The 22,458-nt window shown below is 36.4% G+C and overlaps 1 protein-coding gene across 2 annotated transcripts in view; it reads right to left on the bottom strand.

The window, feature by feature from the left end:
• LOC117425595 (nuclear factor of activated T-cells, cytoplasmic 3-like) overlaps nt 1-20,115 on the bottom strand; it is a 53,745-nt gene extending 33,630 nt beyond the window's left edge. The window contains exons 1-3 of one of the 2 annotated variants that reach the window (XM_034042648.3): nt 19,568-20,115; nt 5,226-6,360; nt 2,870-3,032 (exon numbers count right to left, since the gene is read on the bottom strand). In XM_034042648.3, the coding sequence (XP_033898539.2) occupies nt 2,870-3,032; nt 5,226-6,360; nt 19,568-19,658 (1,389 nt within the window). In that variant the 5' untranslated portion in view covers nt 19,659-20,115. Of the gene's footprint in view, nt 1-2,869; nt 3,033-5,225; nt 6,361-15,562; nt 15,986-19,567 lie in introns of those variants that run through there. The other variant, XM_034042649.3, reaches the window with a different exon arrangement.
• Nucleotides 20,116-22,458: the final 2,343 nt, after the last annotated feature.

Genomic DNA, 22,458 nt, shown 5'->3' with positions numbered 1-22,458 from the left:
ATGAATAGTCTACAGTTCTAATGTGAATAAACCTACTTGCTACACAAAAAGATAAACCAGTTAAATTATGTTCAGAATGTATCGATAAATAATACTCCACCTGTAAACCATTAAATTCATATGCAGGGCTATTAGCTTTTGTATTTGAGTTTTAATCAAAAAGGCATTCAGAATAAATTTCTCAGACATATTTTTTAGAAACTATAACAAAAAACAATGAGAAATAAAGTATGCATGTATTTTTTTATTTATGTATTTATTTATTTTTGCAGCAAGCCACGACAAACCAGCTATGCTAAATATTTTTAGTAAGCATTAATGTCAAGTGTAAACATGTTCCACAAACTAGCCGCCTGACCCCCTAGCTGGGTTTTAATACACCCATTACTAAAGTTACAAAACTAGACCAAAAACTCAGAAATTGAATTGGGTTCATTATACTAAAATGCTTTGAAAATAAAGGACTGCTTTATGAGACAATACTCTAAGAAACAAGAATCCCATCAATGATAAAGCGGGAATCTATTCATTATTCTTGCATATTAAAGGACAATGCTACAGTATTATTTATTTATTTATTTCTTAGCAGACGTCTTTATCCAGGGCAACTTACAATTTTTACAAGATATCACATTATTTTTTACACATTATTTTTACCCATTTATACAGTTGGGTTTTTACTGAAGCAATCTAAGAAAGTACCATGCTCAAGGATACAGCAGCAGTGTCCCCCACCTGGGATTGAACCCACGACCCTCCGGTCAAGATTCCAGAGCCCTAACCACTACTCCACACTGCTGCCCCATGGCTTTCACCACCCCAGGGTACGCAGTGTGTAGAGCAGTACAGAAGTTTGTTTGTTGCATGTTCTGCATTGTTGTGGTTTGCAGTCTTAGCAGCATTTTCACCTCCAGGATAAACCACATAAGGAACCTCTTTGAGCTGATTTGTACTGTTTTTATACCTATCAGCTGAGCTGGTGAGATATGGAACCAGATTTTAAAAACATATTTACCTAAAAGTAATAATCACTTAATAGCACAGTCTGTCACACTACTTGACAGTTGGCCCTATTTAGAAAGCTTTCACTCGTGGGTTAATACGTTTTTTTTGTTGTTGTTTTTTTTCTGTTTTGATGGGTAAAATGATGTTCTGTACACTTGAAACATTAAAAAAACCAATAGTAGTTTCAGGAATACCAAACTGTATTTAATCCACCAAACATTAGCATACAGGTTTTTTTTCTTTGTGAGAACACTATACACAAAAAACACATAGTATTCTTGAGAGAAGCTGTAAAAACAAGTAATTAAGTTCTAATAGCCAAGCTTTGCTGCAGCTAGTTCTCTGAAAAATGTTGCTTGCCACAAGGTAAACCCCGATTCGTAAGGGAATACCTCGGAGAACAACTGAGAATTATCCAAGAAAGAGGACTTGATAGACTACTACATTAACCCATTCAGGTGCCCACACAATCCTCCTCAACAAGTATAAAGATTATGAAAGCCTGACCTTGTTCGTGCACCTGATCTGTCAAATACTAAGTACCCATTCACGGAAACAAGAAATGTTCTAGATTCCAAGGTGTGGAAGCGAGGACCGACCTGTATCAAAGTCCCACAGCTGCAAGTGAATATCTAAATTATGCATCTACAAACCCACATTAGCTTAAAAAAAAAAAAAGTTTACACAATATAGGTTGGAAGGAGTTACTTATTAGCTGCAAGTAATGTTATGATAAAGATCTAGGGAAATGTGTTTACAAATTTTCTAAATGTATAAAGAACATGCAAGTACCTTTAAAATGCTAAACAGAACTAATAATAAAGTGAATGACAAGGCATGGTGATCACCAGTAAAATAAAAATAAAAGAATGAGAGAAACGTGAGAATTGGTCATTTGAAAAACACTTTCAGTTAATAGACTGCCGTTTAACTGCCCTATAATTGCAGTTAGTATTACAATAATCTCAATTTGCAGTCACAATTGCAGTTATAGAGCAACTAACTGCAAACTGTTGCTTTTTCACACGGGTACAGCTAGATTGTGCTTAAAGAAAAGGGCTTGTAACCAGGAGGTCCCCGGTTCAAATCCCACCTCAGCCACGGACTCATTGTGTGACACTGAGCAAGTCACTTAACCTCCTTGTGCTCCGTCTTTCGGATGAGACTTAATTCTGACTCTGCAGCTGATGCATAGTTCACACACCCTAGTCTCTGTAAGTTGCCTTGGATAAAGGCGTCTGCTAAATAAACAAATAATAATAAGAAGAAGAAGAAGAATAATAAGAATAATAATAATAGTGCTGTAAACTGAATTACATTGCTTAGACTTTTTTTTTTTTTTTAATTCACTATTAATCAAATCTATCAGTACATTGCAGTTTTCCTCGTATATATAAAAGCCAAATAGTGCTGTATCTATCATGTGTTATGTTAATTCAGGATGTTCAGCGAATGTGTAGTAACACACCAGAGATTCCACCCTTAATTAGGGATTGCAGGGATGGAATGGTACCATGCTCTAACAAAAGGCAACCATTGTCGGAGACACATTAAATATTTACCATCTATGTGCAAGGATCTCCCAGGCTTCTGACTCAGATGTAACAATGTGACTGAAAACTTACCTGTGCATGATATCAGTTAACAATGTAAATGTATGTACAGAAGATGTGGCACAAGGCAAGCAGAAGGCAACAAAGATAATTAGTCCACCATGTAAAAGCCTTGTGAAAGGGGGAAGAAGCAAGAGGCTAGCCTGCAAGACAACCCCTAAAGTCACAGAAACCTTTACACCCTACAATTTCTTTAAAGAATTTTTTACAACATACGTCAACAAGTATCATTCAAGATCAAAGTGCCTTACCTTTACTACAGGGTGCCCTCCAGAAGCTGCCTTTATCGCTCCTCGGCTTCCTTCCGTTTCATAGTGTGCTCTGTGATGAGTTTTGGGATGAACCTCAACCTTCAACTCATATTGACCGAACTGGTTTGGTAAAGGCCAATCTAATGGTGGCAATGAGGATGTGCTGTAACCACAAAAGATAAATAAATATGTAAATAAACAATTACTGCTAAAACTTTGTAAAAGAGTGAGGTCTTTGGCTTTCTTTTGTATTATATCTCTTAAACATTATAAGATTAAACACATACAGTATGGTAATAATAATAATAATAATAATAATAATAATAGGTGGTAAAACTATTTTCAAAACAGTAACAAAATAATGATTTTTGTTATCAGTAAGTTTTATCTGGCAATAATACAAATGTATTTCTAAAACAGCACTCAGATTTTAAACATGAAAATTAAATAAAATAAATCTACATGTTTATATATATATATATATATATATATATATATATATATATATATATATATATATATATATATATATATATATATATATATATATATATATATATATATATATAATTAGAAAATGCCATCAAATGTGCCAATCCGTACTGACTGCAATACTGATTTTGTGATGTTAGCAGCTGTCATAGGCCTGGGCTAAGCCAACAACTAAATACACTTATTTCACCCAGACCTGAAGTTCACTGTGATTAATGCAAGTGACAACCTGCAGTGTAATTAAATCTCGAGGTGAAAGGCACACCCTAATGCCACTTCCCGACTCCCAAGCACCTCAATCCTAAGAAAATTATCAATACTAAGAATACGTAACACAACAACTTTACCAAGTGTTAAATTAAAAAAGGTTGATCATTTCACATATGTAGAAGATTGTTAAAAACAATCCAAAGCACTTTTTGAAGTGTAGTGATTTACGGGAAAAGCAAATAATTTCTGAATATCTGTATGCAATTTCCCTGAACCACTGTACACTACATTCCTTGCATTATTCTTGAGTTTCTTGCTTTCCAAATGCTTTATTTATTAAAAGTCTAAATTTGTGTTTGAACAGCTGCATTCTAGAAAATAATGACTTGTTGGAGAGCACTTTAAACAGTTTCCTGATGAAAAACAGTACAAATAAAAAAAAAAAAAAAACATGGCAATACATACAGGTAAAAAATATATATATATATCCTTTAATCTGAAATTACACATGCTATTTTTTGTTGGAGTCTGGAACCAACTCCCCAGTAATGTTGTTGAAGCTGACACCCTGGGATCCTTCAAGAAGCTGCTTGATGAGATTCTGGGAACAATAAGCTGATTACAACCAAACAAGCAAGATGGGCCAAATGGCCTCCTCTCGTTTGTAAACTTTCTTATGTTCTTAGTATACTATTAAAGTGGTCTGCAGGTTAGAGTGCTATTATCCTTTACTAGACATGTAACATTGTCATTGTATACTTATGATGCACACAGAGACATTTCAGAGACCCTGAACACATGTTTATTTTTTTTAATTGTACTCTGCCGAAAACCTTTACTGTCCTAAGATGACCCCAAAATTGCAATTATTTTTTTAAATTTTCTGTTTCATGAAGTAAATTGCTTGTTCGAGTGTAGAGAACAAAACATCCTAGTAAAACAGGCATCTCTGGCAAGCCTACCATGTTCACTGATTTTGTTTTAATCAGTTCTGATTACATGTCTTATTAATTTTACATACTGTATAAACTGCATATTATCAATTTGATGTCATGGGTTATATTCATTTTTAAGAGTCAAATTCAGCAGTTGCAAGTAAACACTGACTGGCACTTGAAAGTACATACTGATGTTGCTGTACAACTAGATTAAATGGATACTGTTGAGAGTGGTAATCCAGCATTGTCATGTCCTGTATGCAGAAACACATGGTACTCATTTTGCAATTTCCTATTCTTTTAATTTTAAAGATGCTGACTCAGCATGAATATCTTTTTAATTCTCTTTTTTGTTTTTCAGCCAGCTAGTTACCAGTTGTAGCCAGTTATAGACATGGTTCATGAAAAGTGAATAGATCAGTTCAATAATTTTAAAAAAAAGCCTTGTATAAAAATGAATACTGTAAAAAGCTAATACAGTAATTAAAGCTGCATTCTTCCTTTCCAATCAAAAATACTACAAGAAATGAACCTGCATAGTGTATCTTCTTATAGAATGTATGATTGAGGGTGTCTGTTATGGGTGAATGTTTAAGAAAATTTTAGCTAAGGATTAGTTAGTTGCCTAAGAAGCTGGAAATCTGGTATCTTGCGTTTGTTCTTGCTGCACGCTGAAAAAAAGAATACAGTTATACAAAGCACAAACAAGTATGTACCGAAAGATGGGAGTATGGCCTGGTTTTGGTTTGTTCCAAGTGAAGTGTGAAGGAACAGAAAGAAACTGTTCCCCAGGCCCGTCTTTCTTCAGTAGATGCTGAGCATCATCTACTGGGGACCCTAGGGACGGTGACATGTTTCCAGGATCATCCAGACATTGCTCCACTTTCCCGGACAGTGTGGGAGTCTGGTCCTGAGAGGTCTTCCTGGTTTTGGAGGGGATGTCTGCCTCAGAAGGGCAGCACTGAAATGGCGCTATCCCAGGGTTATGGCTCTGTCCACTGTGAAGAGCTGTATTGCTTATCCAAGTATCTTCTGTCACACTGCCTCTGGGCGAGTGTCCTGGGGAGGGACTCGGGGAGTGGTGGGGAGAGAGAGAGCCGGGGTAGCAGATGTCGGCACTTGAGTGCCGCCTTTTGCCACAGGGGGAAGTTGGCCTTGAGGAAGGTCTTGAAGGTGGCCTAGGGCTCAACCAGTTTTCATCAGTGATACTGGTTCTAGGCGAATGGCCTGGAGATTGCATGGGAGACAAAGAATGACCAAACCCGTAGGTTGGCTGCCAGGACTCGTCTCCCACGCAGCCCCTTGGTGATCCACCCGGAGAGGCCAAGGGAGACCCGATATTAAACCTGGCAGCAGCTTCATTGAGCTCAGAGTCTACGTCATCGTACACGTGAGAGAATGACTCGCATGAGGAAGCGTCCGAGAACCAGCTCCTGGAAGAAATACTGCTAGCGGGACTAGGACTTAAGGAGGAATCCCTGTAAGAATGATCAAGAGGAAGATAAAGGTGGTCCCTTGATAAAGGTCTTTCATGGTAATCTTTATCTGCACCATCTGCTTGTAGCTCGCCATCGTTTGCCTCTATTCCCTGGTGACAATTTGGGGAGATGGAGGTTATCTGAATACTAGGGCACTCAAAGGCTTTGGGACCACCCATTGGACTGTATCTGGATTCTTGGATATCACAAGACCCCTCATAGTTCTTCTGTGCCTGTAGCCGTGGTGGAGGTGAAATGATGGGAGAGTGTGACTGCAATCCATGGCGAGAGATGCCTATGGGCTGGTGGACAACAGACTGAGACTGGTCACCGTTAAAGATGTAAAATGATGCACAGTCATCTGGTTCTAGATCTGAAAAAGTAAAATAAAAAAAAAAATTAAAAAAAAATTATATATATTAATTATATAATTATATATATATTATATATATATATATACACACACACACACACACGCAAATACACATACATCAAGAGGAAAGAATTATATGTACCTTGATTATGCAACAGCTGAAAGTACTAGCTAAATAAAAGGATCTGAAATGTTACTGAACCTACTTTAATTTAAAGTCACTTCTTAAATACACCAGTTACATCTTGATTATCTGAAGCAGTAGCACTTTCAAAGCATCCTTTGTTATCCAAAACACCCAATTATCCAAAATGACCAAGTGTGCACTTATCAGGTTGAAATAGTTTAAATAAATATACATGTTAAAATAGTTATTAAATTACAGGGTGCTACGGTACAACATAAAACTCAAATCTGAATTTCAGTGTCTGTGTTACATCATTATTTGTTTACTTTACATGGAAGAAATAGCTTCTACCAAGGATTAAATAAACTTTAACCTTACAGATGATATCTGTTTAACAGAGCTGGCAGTACTGACAGATATGCAAGAGAGAAACACATAATTTTACAACTGTGGTGAGAAAAGCTGCAGTCGAGACAGTCAAATTATTGTCTAAAACTAAAATACGGCATGTTTCTTCAACTAACCTACTGTACTGTAACAATCACTTTCATAACAAACTTCTATTCGTCAAAACAGCGACTATATTCACTAACCTGCAAACAGCTCAATATTTTTTTTTATTAAAAAAACCTTACAGCTCGTTTTTATTGTACTTCAAAAGTCCAAGTAGCAATCCAACGTCAAGTAAAATGATAAGAAAAATGAAGGCAAATACAACATTTATCTTGTTCATTCATTAGTAAAGTATTAAGTAAGCCTTTCATGGATAAAGGTCACTATTAGCAAACAGGCCGTAAAAATTATCTGTGTGTCTGTTCAACTGTAACCACAATGAATGTCTTATTATGGTAAAATATTACTATTATATTATTCAGACATGGTTACAGTAAGGTATAGAAGAAGTCTGGGACAACCGATGAACAACAGTAGTGAGGAAACAAATTCACACAACTGCGTGTGCTAGTAACTGTCAACACCACATTGGTGCTGAGCTATAAATAACGAGGCTTAAAAAGGAAGACGCCCACATAATATCCTGCACGTGGCCTGCACAAGAGTGAAAAAGGAGACCAGAATCAAACAGGATTCATCATTTTTAGAGGTTAAATTATGGAGTCGGTGATACATTTCTTCACTATCATCAGGTTCGCAAACTAAACTGCTTTAAAATGGTTGAACTTTGCACGCACACACACACACACGCACACACACACAACTACACATGAACTGTAAACACCCTGCACTGAATTTACAAACATACATGACTCGGTTACAAAGGCTATACAATATTACTTTCAACTTTGTTACCCAACATCAATTTATTGGCAAACCAAACAAAGAAAAAAAAATATTAAATGTTTTATTTTCTTTGATTCATTCTTTCTGTTTAGTATTGCATATTTAGTAATAATGTAGTTACCTTTTCTTTTAAAAAAAAACTTACATGCTGTTTTATTATTTTATCGAAGTTTCAATTGTACAAACTTTTCAGAAGCTTAATAAAAAAAAACTTGAGTTAATAATACAAGTTTTCTGCTGGTCAGATTTCCTAAATTTCAAAATGTTACATTACTTCAATTTTAATGAAGGCAGATAGTAAACATTCAATTGCACAATTAATTCTACGGCAAAATCTCTACAAGGTTCAGTAGACTTGAATTGTAGAACAGTTTTTTTGATTGCTTTGGGAAATGGGTTTACCATGCAGAGGAAAAAAAAACTACAGGACTGTTCAGACAAACTAAACAAGTAAAAACTCTTTAACTTTAAATCGGATATACTTGAAACGTACTCTCTGGGCTTTCGTCCCTATCTAATAATGCATCCTACAGTAACTGATGTTACAATACATGCCGTGTCAACGCCACTGGGTCTGTGGCGAAACAAGACTTTCCTGGGGCACCATGTAAGCCATCTCTGTTGAGTTTACGCTGTTCTGTATATTAAACTGCAGTGAATGCTATACATTCTTCATTGCTGTAAGCTAAGAATTGACACTTCCAATTTGACTGAAAATCTTGTATACATTACTCAGGACATTAGGTAACTGCTTTATTATTTGAACATATTAAATGGTATAATCAGGTACAGTATTTCAGAATATTTAACATCTAAAGGAAGATATGTATTTATATTTCTGAATATGTATCCTTAAATGCCAACACGCTAAGTAACATTGGATAGTGTCCAGTTCTTATTATTTAAGTAAATTGGAGGAACCTACATGGCTCATATATAGTTTACAGAACAACGTCCAAAAGGATCAGTTACTGTATGTAAAAACTAGAAACAATTCCCTAATTTTTAAAAAATAATGAGTTGCTAAGTGATTCATTCACCCATATCTGCAACCTATTTATTATTTAAATGCATGTTTGAAAAGTGAAAAGACTGCATCACACACTTCACTGTGGCTCCCAGAAACACTTACCGATGCAAATCTGAAGCCAAAAATCTAGGCCGATTTAAAAAGCTCTTTAAATGGATACATTTGGTCTCAACAACAGAAACACTTATCTATCCCATGAGCTCTGTCCATTTCACTATTTGTAAATTACAGTTTAATGAATTACTGTACTGCTTGCCAATGATCCAATATATACTGCCTGCATTAACAAGCCACTTTAATTAAACCTTACGAACAGAACAATTTCCCATTGTTTCTCAAAAGGTTTAAATAGTATTATTTTTCCAGACATGCTCCACAGTTTCCCAACAAACACCCTTATAAATTATTTGCTCAATTTAGCAAATTACAAAGTGAGGACAGGACCAGCTGAATCAGAGCATGCAACAGAATACACTGAGAACGCCCTTTTATATAAAAACATCCTTTAACTACTGTACCAGCAATCACATTTCCAATGTCATCAACCATTCTTTTAAAGACAAGGTTGTTTTGCAAAGTTAAGGTTGATGTCATCGGAAGTCTTAAGTCTGTGATTTCACCTCTAACCCATCCCCCGACCTCCTCAACCAGTTTAGCCTGATATTTAAAACCAGCTTTGAGTTTCAACTCTACGGCCAAGTGGGAAAACACCCTGGCAAAGACCAAAGTGGACACCTGCTCCGTGGAGAGTATATGTCACCCCACATGCTGAGAATGTAACTCAGCTGGCTATCACAGCCCAGGTCTGGTCAGCAAGGTATATCTGAAGTTCAAATCCATACTTAGAAATAATGTTTAACATTCTGTATTTATTAAATATGATAATAATCTTGACTGATACACTTTCTGGGATCAAAACCACACATGAGCTCAAAAGAAAAGTCAATATACCCATCACTGTTTGAAGACTTAATCAGAGGTGTCATTAATGACTTAAGTATCCACACAGCTGACAACATATTCATTTAAAATGAAGAACTTTAATAGGATTTGCTGTTCTTAAGCTAATAACAGTTTGAAATAATTAAATGGGTAGCCATATGCAATACCTAAGACCTGGCATACTGGTTTGAATATAAGCAAAGGGCTCTTTAAGCAGATTCTAGTTGTAAAGTAATGCTTCTTGGCCTGATGACACAGGCTTTACATGAAGTGTTTCTAACTTTAAAGTCATAAGGAGCTACTTACTTCAGCTACTGTACTACATCTGCAAAACAGGGTCAGCCCAACAACTAATTAACATAAAGCCTACTCTATTTAAAAACAGAACACCATCTGGATAACATTCACTAAGTATTTGCTCCAGTGCAAAGTTGGTTTTTAGGTTGATTTTCATTTTTTACAACACTCACTTTGGAGGGTGCATACTAGTTTTACAGCACTACTAGCTTTTTTCTCTTTTAAGAAGAAACTGGTGTTTTGTCCTGGAGTTAATACTTTGTGAATTTGTCCCAATGACTAAGCCATAGTTTAAAGAGAAACAGCGTGCTGTATACCCAACCTCTTCATTGTTTTTAGATAGTTTGTATAAACCCCGCTTAAAAGTACAGAAATGGCTCAAGATTAGTATTGCTTTAGCCTAAAACGGTTTCCAAACAGATGAGTAACTTCTGAGTCAGGAAACATTTCTTAAATGGGCCATCTGATTACTAGGACCAATTTGAGACGTTGTGGTTTTCATGTTACATCTGAAATCCCACTTACTTAACTCATTTTTGGTGCACAAGAGAGTCTAATTATTTAGGCAGATTTGTGACAGACTGGGTGTCCATGTTACGTATAACATCCCATTTAACAAATCTGCCCCCAAATAATCAGAAAGTGACCAGCATTTATTCTACAATAGATCTATTTTACCAAGAAGTGAGGAATGATGCAACAATTAAAATTTCGCTTTCAAGAAAGCCAAGGCACTGCAACCTTACCCAACTTTTCTTAAAGGCTTGAAGATTATAGCAGCTCATTTTACAGGTCTTGTGAAATGGCCTTTGTGAACAGGCAGTTTCCCTTTTCTGTTTAATGGGGAAGCCACACTCACTCATGCCTGGATTGGGATGACAGATAAGACTATAGTGATTAAGTGGCCCCGGTCATGCAGGATGCAAGTTTCTGTTTTTTTTTTTTTTTTAATCCTCAATTAGTCCAAGACCAAGAAGTCAGATTTAAATACTGTTTAAATAACGTAAAGGTTCCAAGGTTCTGGAAATCAAACATCCAACAGTGCATTGGATGTTTAGTTTATTCCAGATTGTAAACATATGAAGAAAAAAATAAATAAAATGACAACTCTATTTAGATCAACCACCGTTTCAATTAAATAGACCCCACTGCCTTTGTATACTGCAATTCAATTTCCCACAATGTGATACAAGTATAATACATTTCTAGTAACGGCATCAAAGGGAATCTGTTTTGTTTTTTTTTTTTGTTTTTTACAGGTTTTGTTTTTAATTATTTCGGCAACCTACTGTAGTACAAATTAAATATATTTTTTTTATTATAAAATGAGACAAAAGCAGCTGAAGCTCACAATTCAAACAGTTACCTGTAGGAGTAAAGCACTAGCTAAGCTGTCATCAACATGTGTTGAGAATCTAAAAATGGCTTAATTAGTGACTTCATGCTGTGATAACCTTAGGGATAAAGAAGTCAGACAATGACCCTTTGAACTCAAACCATCTTCTTCAGTCCAGCATTAAGGATCCGTGTACACTAGAGCAGATGTTATGGACACCAGTGGACCTTGGTTAATTACTCATTGCAAGGGGACCCATACAGTAAGAGGCAAGCAGGAAGATTTGTATTGGATAAGAGAGAAGCCTGTTGAACGTATAGCAAATTATTGTGTTACTTTCATTGAGAAGGAAAGACCATTTCTAAGAAATTAGTTTGTTTTAAACTGCATACTGTGTTCAGAGTCTACTTAGTAGTCTACAATCACCAGATAATTTAGAGATAAGGACTCATCTTTCTTGTGAATACCCCCAAGCAGTGGTCCAGATAAGCTGCATACCTGCCGTTTTTCTGCATTAAAAAAAAAAAATAAAAAAAATAAAATAAAATACACACTACATTTAAATTGAATGCGTAAAAATACACATAGCAATTTTGCTGTACAGCTTGTATGCCTCCCCTCCTGCCTCCCCTAAAACTTCCACTAACAACTTGGCCTACATCTCCCAGAATACAAGGTCTTCAGTATAGCTCTTAATAGACAGTGCTTTTTGATCCCTCCAAATTCTACTGTCATCATGACCCATATAAATCCAATGGATTTAAAACATTTAAAACTAAAAACTAAAAGGATGGCACTGCCATGGAAACTTGATGGTCTCCTCGCCCACTAGATTCTCCCAATAGTTATTAACCTGACAGATGCCTTCAATAACATCTCTTTTTTTCCTAAACCAACGACCAGCATGCTTTCTGTTGCTTTAAAACAATTTCTGATTTCAACCAAAACAAAAGAAAAACAAACACTGTGTAGTCTTCTGACACTGCATTATTTATAAATAAACTATGAGGAATTTCACAGTGCACTGCAAAGGCTCTGCATGACGACTCACTGGAATATTTGTTGACAGACTGGTATTCTCACAATAAAAGGCCTGTTTAGATGGTGCTCGATCTCAAATGCTTTAGACAAAATGTCAACTGGAAAACCCTGTATAGGTCAAAAAATTCAGCTGATTTAGACAGAGTGTACAGCCCTTTTAAATACTGAGCAATGCCAGTGTCACCCGCTACAGTGCTTTATGCTTTATACTAGTTCCATTCTTCAAACAAGTCATATCTTGTGAAATCCAGCACACAATCATATTCTTCTGTTTGGCAGAACTGCAGACAGTTCTTAACTATATTGTATTATCTTAAAAGAGGTAAACTATATATATATATACACTGATCCCAACAGCAAAGGCAGTGATGGGGAGTCACTCAGAAAACTCGACATCACCATACATGCCTGCTATTTGACGCATTTAGTTCCAACCAAGATCTCCTGGGGCAACAATTACTGTACAGTCAGTTAACGGTAACAATCTGTCAGTCAACCCCAAACCAGCATTTTTACAAATACTATCATACAGTTGTTCTGTTAAGCTTTAATTAAAAGCAACAAATTAATCCAGAAGAACCCATATACTCAGGTTAGAGAACCCCAACTTTTAAAGACACAGTATATAGACTTCATACCGGTAGCAATAGAATCCTTGTACTTGTTAGCTGTCTCCTTTTTAACACAACTGATCAGCTAAGCTTACTGACAGTAACCATGTAGCCATCAAGTCTGTGACTGTCTCAACAGTAATTTGCTGTTGAGTGAAGTCTGCTAATACATGCCATGTTTCAACAGAGTGCCACTACACGCCTCAATTCTTCATGAGATGTGTGTCTAGAGTATGAGGTTAACCAATAGCCAAAGTAATAAAACAAAAAAAAAAACAGACAGTGTCATAACAGTATATTAAAACACACTCAAATGCATTTGTTGACTGTAAATATTGAAGACATTAAAAACAGATTACAGGATGTCAAACATAGTCAGTAGAACTTCCATTACAATGGAAAACTCAGGAATCTAACCCTAAAGAAGTGAGGTGGGCCAAATATATAAACCTGTCTTGCCTTCACTCTTGAACTGTGTTGCAAACACATCCAGGATTACAATACTTGCATTTAGCAGCTAACATTTGCTACTTTAGAAAAATAACTTCTCCTTTTGGGAAGTTCTGTCAAATAAAAACACAATAACCATAATTAACAAAGCATACTGTGCACCCTGCATGTTTTAAACGGGTTGATCGTTAGAATATAAGCTGTGCATTACACAAGGGATGTACCCCAAGACTGCTCAAGTCATGTCCATTATACACAGGATGTATATATTATTGTACATATTTTATGTCATAATTTCTTTATATAGTAGTATGTAGACTACAGACTGGAGACACTTTTAAAAAGTGTCCCACCCATATCACTTCTGATTGGTGAGCTGATCTACTTGGTTACAAAGAAATGGCTGCCAAGCAAGCCTCTGGCAGGGCAGAGACTAATCTTTTAAACTTAAGGAAAAACAGTAAAAACAGTAAAAGAATGCAGAGAAACATGACAGGTTATAAGGGTTCAGTAGTTACAAAACTGTAAGAACGTCAAGAAAAATCTGAATTCCACAAAGCAGCAGTAATAGTTGGCTATGATTTTGTATCTGTGATGCAACTAACTAAAACACCTGTAATTCAGCTTATATAGAGAAAGAGTGGAAAAAAAAACAGGCAGAAGTTATTTTTATATTTTAATAACTCCAAGTATTGCTTATTATACTTGCACTCTTAGTATGTTACACTGTAGTTTACAAGTAAATGTGTTCCAAACTGCACTGAAAGGAACATTTTCTTAAAATATGTTATAAATTTGTGGTGAGGTGAGGTGGGGTCACAGGGAACCTTTTTTTTTTTTTTTTTTACAAATTTAGAATCTCCGATTATTTTACCCCTGATTTTCTCCCAATTTCGAATGCCCAATTATTATTATTATTATTATTATTATTTCTCCTTCATCGCAGCAATTCCCCATACAGCTCAGGGACCCGAGGTTCAGTTGGCATCCTCCGATCCCATGGGCTAATCGGTGTCTTTTTACACCCAGAAACTCGAGAGCGGATGTCTGCAGGCTGCTGGCCTCTGGAGGACAAAGACCAGCCCAGCAAACCTCCACCTGTAAGCTCACTCGGCGCCTGTCCTGTAGGTGTCACCGCTGAGCGGTGAAGAGAAACAGTCTAAGCCGGATCCCACCTCCCCAACCCCGGGAGCACCAAAGCCAATGCGATGCCCCCACGGACTCCCCATCGAAGACCTGCTGCATCACACAACCAGGATTGGAACCTGCGATCTTTGGTTGTAGGACTCACCCTGCACGCCGCATTGCAGTGCTTTTACGAGGTGAGCCATTTGGTGACCCCAAAGGGAACCTTTTGTGTATCTTGAAGAATTTTGTGAACCAGTCAAGCTACAAGGACAAGTAGATTTTTCTAGCATTCTGTCCCTTGGACATGAGGTTTTTTTTCAGAAATTGCACACCCCTATGCTACCTAAGGTAAAGTTGTCCAAGATTAGTGCTATTTGGATCTGTGAAACCACCCCCTAATTAAGTAAAATAAAACCAACTCAGCATCTGATGACTTGTTCAACAGTGTAACTCTGATCTGTCTTGTTATAGCGGGTTCTGTTACACTAAATTTAAACCAGAGAAATACCACTCATAGCTGCTCAAGCGCTATAGGAGCAAATGCTTCTCTCATTTGACAAGTGCAGCAGCAGCAGAATATACCGTAATTGTTTAAAAACAAGCAAATCCTTATGAAATCCACAATCATTTATGAGTACTCAAAATAACCTGAAATCATTTATTAATAAGGGTTTCTACTGACAAAATCATTTACACTAAAGGTTAATTAAGTTTTGTTGTATCTTGCTAAGGTTTACGTTATTTTTCTGTCCAAATGCAAAAATACATAGCAACTAACAGTGAATATACAGTACCCAGTACACACACACAAAAACAGAACTTAGCAGCTAACACTGCATCATCTACTTTTGTTTTCATTTTAAATGTCATGCTAAACCCCAAACTTCATGCACCAAAAAACCTTAAGCATAAGCAAAAGTTACGTTTACAAAACCTCTCACCTGCTGATGTGGCACAAAGCATACTTCCGCTTCTTATATTCCCGTTCCTGCTCAAAAACCACTTTGAAGAAGAGTATTTCACTTTCTTTTTAAAATAGAATTCAAATACACTCCTGCCTTAAACTGGCCGTCAAAATCTGCGCCTAAAATAATTCACCATAAGAGCGATGAAATTTCAGTCCTTCCCACGACTGGCAAGAGATAAAATGGACTGACAGCCTTAGCTATGTATTCTGGTACTGTTTTCTTTGCTTTTCAATTTTAAAATTGCTCAGGTCAGCTTGCCAAACCAGGCCAATAGCTGACGGATTTCAAAGAAAAAAAGTCAGACAGGTGGAAACAACATGGCATACATATTGATGAAGGAAGAAAACAAACTGTCTTGTTGCAGCGAGTGTAACAAGCTGATCATTCCGCTCTTCTTAAATTCCACTGCCATCTGAACTGCACATGGCGTGCCTGGGCAAATTTGAAGACTTGGATGTTGTTTTAGAGGTTGGGCCTGTTGCCAAGTCAATCTGTCTCCTCCTCTTTGACCCAAAGAGGGCAGTTTTAGACAACACCTCTCTTATGCTTTTGCTGAAAGCACCTGCCCTGTTGTTTCCTATTTAAACAGTTGAGTAGAGGCATCTATTATACAGACAGTATTTAATAAAAGCTGCAAATACAGTTTAAATTGTCGGTGCAGAAGAACAAACCACTATCAACTGCTTGCAATACCGATCTTTCATTGGTTGATGACACAAGGAATAATGGCTAAGTAGCATTTGAGAATTAAAACAAAAATGCATAGAGAACCTTACATGTTGCATGCAAATTCATATAGTTTACTGTTTATGGATGCAAAGAAAGACTTTCAACACAATGTCCTACTTAGCTATTCTCCTCACACTGTAACAGATGATAATTGAGTAAAATACAATTAACATTATAAATCCTCATGGGGTCCAAAGTAGTTCCATTTAGTGAAAAATGTTTTAATTAATGTTTTTTCTGAGATACCTAGACCGAACAGATGTTGACAGTGTTCTGTATGATCAATCCGAAGAAGTTTCTTTCTTTGTATTTCTTTTTTTATTCTTAAGCAAGCTGATTTTTGCTCCTCTCACAGCTAACTTGACTTGTACAGCACAAATACCATAAACAAACCACAATGAAAAGACTTGTGGCAACTTTGATAATATGCTTTTATCAAAGATCTATTACAAGGCTTTCATACAGTACAACTGAAATACAATCAAACTTGAAAGCTTCAATGAAACTCTATAAAAAGGTGCTATTTGCAAAGATTGGAACTAACTAAGCCTTACATGTAAAGAGGAGGCCAATAGAAATATATATTATTCTTCCAGTGTTAATTCCAAACAAAGATTTTTCTTCTTTATCAATCTAATTATTTTTTTAGGAAAACTTAATTGCAATGACGGAAAGCCAACATCATTTTACAATTCTATTTAACTTTATATTGGAGCTGCTCTCCCTATGCAGAAGAACTCCAATTAAAAATAAAAGAAACAAGCTGTCTGCAGCTACAATAAAACATTTAAAATCAGACCAGCCACTTTAGAAAAACATTTTAGATGGATGGGATGCTGTATATGTACTGTAGGGATCTCTCATGCCAAGGCGAAGCAGATATTTGTCTTGGGAAGAAGTCTGATTTTAAAGCCATGGCTTTTACATTTAAGTTTGACTTCCTATCAACACAATCATTAAATTGTCTCCCTTATTGATTCTTAAGACGCTCATCTAAAGAATTACAGGAAGTAATTTCTTCATTGCTGGTGTTTGGCAGAAAATTGTTAAGTTGGAAGAGACAGTCTCTTGGCCAGCAACGAACATTCATCATTACCAGCGTTATAATCTACCCTGCTTAAATATCAAATAAGAATAAGAAGTGATTCTGTCACCAGGATCAATCCATCACAGTAACATGAGCTACTGGCTTACAGTAGATACCTGCTTAACTATTTTACACAGAGACAAATTCAAACTCTTGAGGATTGTACAAAAATGCACACCTGACCGGTTTCCTTGTTAAATACTGGATTAAAGACTTCTATTATTCAAGCTCATATTTAACTTGTAATGCCATTAACACAATGCATGGTCACTAAACAGAGTGAACCAGGGAAAGTACACACATTGCAATCATACACTTGACTTTAAATCCAGGAAACACAAATGACAAAGTTGTATAGTTCATGATCTTAATGACATTTTATGGCATATATAATTCACTCCTAGCTCCTTTTTAATTTTTTAAGAAATTAAACTAATTAAAGTTTTTTGCCCAGACAAAGCAAAGTTATATTTATTTTTTTTATTACATGAATAAGATGGGTATTCAAGTGACTCAAATATTCTGCATTTTTTTCACAGTCCATTTTACACTAATTTGTAAAAGTTTCCAACTGAAATCCTACGGCATATACAGTTAAATGTTTTGTAAGGTTTCACTGTAAATACTTCTATGTATGTATTAAAAAATCACAAAGTACATATTGTTTGTTACCATTCTGTAACATTATTATAAAATAGTTAATTACAAGCTACTTAATTATCTATGCTATTAAGGCATAAAGGCAAAAAGTTATTATGAGCCCAGATGGGACTATTTCTTACTCACCATAAAGCATAGTCACATTTCACAAAAACCAGTTCATCACCACCATGTTTCTCAACAATCCTGTTTTACATTCTGGCAATGTGAAATTACTTCAGACCTTCAAGGTCTGTTATAGCTCATAACATACAGTAAATTAAAAAGAGGGTGTCTGCCTGTCTGTCTCTAACTAAAAACATTACTGCAGTGATAATAGAAACTGTAAGCACAGATCAATGTGGGCAAAATGGCAAAAACTCAACTACAAATATATATATATATTTATAGATATATAGATAGACAGATAGATAGATATATAGATAAAAAAATTAAAAAGATCACTATACCTTTACATAACAATTATATTTACAGATAGCAGGTTGGGAAAACGTCATGCACTTTTTAACACACAGCTGTGTAATTTCTGTACTTTGTTTCAATCCAAAACATGCAAGTTAAACAAATCTTTAAAGAAAGGCACCTGTATCCTTTAAAATGTTTGTTTTGTAACAGCACTGTCCTTCCAATGATAAAGTACTTCCAACTATTCCCACAATAACAGAGCTCAAATACACATTGTGCATTGGTTGTGTATATTTCAATTACAGTAAAATTTTAAAAAATTAAAATTAAAAAAAGATGCTCATCTCTCTAGGTTACCTTTGGAACAGGATGGCACAGCTCTGTATAGAATAAAACGTCAAAGCACACATAAAACTTAAATACTGAAAAACATTTGATCTCGATTTTCTACAAAAATCCAACTCTGCTTAACTAAGCACTAGTCAGTATTAACTAAAAACACAACAAAACCAAATGTTGAACAATTTTACTGAGTTTTAAAAGTCTACCAAAAGTTACAGCCAAATTGTGAAGAACTGGGAGAACATTACCAATAACTTGTATAATCATTATTCTTTCATGTGTTAGTACAATTCCCGTTAAAAAAATACATTTTAAAAAAGCGCAGTTTGTAAGATGTACTTCCTTTTGCATAACAGAAAATGTACAGTACTTCTCTGTTCACGTTGTCTAGTTAGCTGCTAGACTGTCATAGTATAAAATGGGGTTACCTTACCGCGCTACTAGACAGAGGTCTTACATTTAAGTATATTAACCCTAGATGCTGCGTTTTGTATTACAATACAGGGCAAACACAGCAGGCAACGAAAGTGAACGTGTTCAAACTTCTATGCGGGTTGACCCCTGACAGTTCTTTAAACCTAGGCGCTACATTTCATTTTTAAAATCCCTGCTTGACCAAGCCCTCCATTAAAAACAAAACAAAAAACAGTAGTCATAATAACGTGTTTAGTAAAGTACTGTAAAGTCGTAAAACACAGGAACAGACAAGACAAGACAAGACAAGACACAATAACGAGAGACACATAAGCACTAACCTGCGGGGCCTAGCGGTGGCTGCTGCCCAGCCTCCCCGAACATTAGTCTGAAGTCAAGCTCGTCATTGCCGCTGCAATTTGCAGTACTCATCGGTTAAGCGACTCACTGTCAACGCCGGCTTTTTTTAAACCAGTCCTCGCCTCACAACATTTAAACAGACAGTTGTGGCTGTAAATTTCTCTTAGTACATGTAGTTTCGTGGACGCGAAGCCAGTCTACTCTAATATATATATATATCTTGATCCCGGGAGTGCTTCTGTTCCAAGACTTTTTTTCTTTTTAATTATTATTATTAATATTAATGTAATGAATGCCGGTCTGTAGTTTTTCTTTTTCTGTGTCGGTTTTTACTTGTGGTAATGCTGTTGTTGTTTTTTTTTCTCAGTTCTTTTTGATGGTGTGTTTCTTCGATGATGACGATGACAGGGTGATTAGGGTATCGCCTCTCTTTCTCCGTCTCGAGCTTCAATCCCAACTTTTACTAACAGCGCGTGACAGGGCAGCTCCAGCGGCGACGTCAGCAAACTGGGCAGACACTCCGCAAAAATACACAGACACGATGTGCGAGAGGAGAGCAGGGCGTTGTGGGATTTGAAGTGCTGACACAATTTCTATTTTATTTTTGTGCTATACATTGAGAGTCACACATCAGTTTAAAAGACTGCAGTATACTGTATTGCTACGGTACCGTAGGCTGTCGTTGTCCTTAAGCGTGTTTTCTTGAACAATAATGAATAAATACATATTGTATGGTAGACTACTCAAAATATAATTGGTGTGATGTAGTAAGACTACATTCTGAGATTTTATCAACATAATTTTTGCCTAAAATTGAAAGTGACTTTTCCTTATATTTAAGAGGAGTTTCATCAAAATCGGACAAGCTGTTTAATATCGTACTTTACTTTAAAAACCTCAGGGGTTAGTGCAGAAAAACAGATCACTTTTTGGTCCTTTTTGAAAACCCTGGTGCCGGCTTGTTGTAATTGTATAGAATGCAATGCTTGTGTTTGTTTGAGTCGCATTCAGCACGCTAATGCAGGGAGATCACTGTGAATTGGATCATGTCCATTAGTATACTTTCACAGTATTGTTTACGAGACAGCCATTCTCTACGGTACAAAAGCAATACATCCACAGCCAATTACTGTACCGTACACACACCAAAAACAGATTAGGCTGCAAACCTTCAGTAAACTGCAACGAAATACGACCGCTCTTAATGTTCCATATCGGAGCTTTTGTCTTCCTTTGCTTCCAGGCAAACAGGCGCAATTCAAAAGCTTACACGTGTAATACGGTTTTATCGTTATACAAGCCCTTAGGAACATTCATTCGGGTGTGCATTGTTATCGCAGCCCGAGGGCACGTAGGGTCCTTCATCTGTTCATTTTTTATCTTCAAATCACTAATAATGCAGTGTTCTTTCTTGCTATGCAGCTATTAGAAACTGCACAAGACACAGTTATTTAACGTGCAGGCGTTCTCTCAATTTCCATTGCATATATTCATTTATTATTCAGTTGTCATCCCTATTCCTGAAGATCAGACTGCTGTTGTATTTTAATGAAGTAATCTGTAAGAATTCAAAACCTCAGTTCACCTTTAACCAGCCTCCTGCTGTGTCTTTATAGTAAAACCATGCAGCGACACTGAGCACAACACGCAGTCATTAGTAATTACTGTGCAATCAGTCACTGAATATACAGGGCTAGTGGGGTTCAGGCACACATGCTGTGGTATCTAGCCAATGTAGGGTTGACATTTTGAGACAGTGCTGCAATAAAGCAATTCCCTGTAGGGGGCGCTCCTAAATCTAAACAACCGTAGAAACACGTGTGAACTTTTCCACAGTGTGCTACTAAAATGTAAAAAATATATATTCTGTATAAAAAAAAGTGTATACTTTACATAAGCTTTATTACAAAGTTAGAGTGTTCAACATGTTAGACAAATACACCCACTAAAGTAAAGGCAATGTGTCAATACTGTATGTCTTCATGGGACTGCTTTGAAATGGGTCTCAAATATCTGTAGGTCTTGTTAAACCAGTTAACTGGCTGTAGTGTTTGGAACTCTAGACTTGGGTTTAATTCAGAACACTATAATGGTTTACTACTGGGGATGAACCCGACCCGCAGTTCAGCACCAAGATAACAATCTAAAGATGTGGAATGTTGCAATTGTTCCGGAAGGATTGAGAGGGCAGTCAGTCACAGCAGATGTGCCGCTGGGCCGCTTGTTGAAACACGTTGTTGAAATGGAAGAGGGGCAGATTGTAAATTGTGTTCCCCGTGGCCTGTTTGACAGCTAAGAAAAACACAACATGAGTGGATGTACCCCCAGGTCACTTCATGCCAGCCCTGCGCTGCGTATTGTGCCACAGCGCGCCTGACCCTGGATTCCCTGGAACAGCACACCACTCAGAAAGCCTGCCCAATGCAGGGGCAGACTGGAGGTGTGAGATTGGCTTTGCCAATGTGTAAACTAGCTTAGAAGAGGCTGTCAGCTTAATGGCTTGGAACGCTGCATGAATAGAAAACCCAAGGCTTCAGGTTAATGAATGATTTGCTTGTAGACCAAAATAATAAAGAATCACTCTTCAAATTCTAGAGAGACCTGTGGTAAAACCGAATATTGAATGTTATATAATCTTTTTCAATTTACAAACACCACCCATTAGAAACTATGCCTTAGAATTATAGAACAAAACAGTTTGGACAATGATTCATCTGACCTAAATGATTCAAAATGACATTTAACATCAACAAAATAATAATAGAAAACAACAATGTTGGTTAATTTAAAATGATATTATTTGCAACTTGAATTAAGAATCCATTAAATGAGTGAAGTGTACATACAATCATATGTTGACAATGACAAACTT

This window comes from Acipenser ruthenus, chromosome 20, assembly GCF_902713425.1.
Source record: "Acipenser ruthenus chromosome 20, fAciRut3.2 maternal haplotype, whole genome shotgun sequence".
Lineage (NCBI taxonomy): Eukaryota > Metazoa > Chordata > Actinopteri > Acipenseriformes > Acipenseridae > Acipenser > Acipenser ruthenus.
Note: the sequence above shows the minus strand (reverse complement) of the source record. Positions and strands in the feature narration are given on the sequence as shown.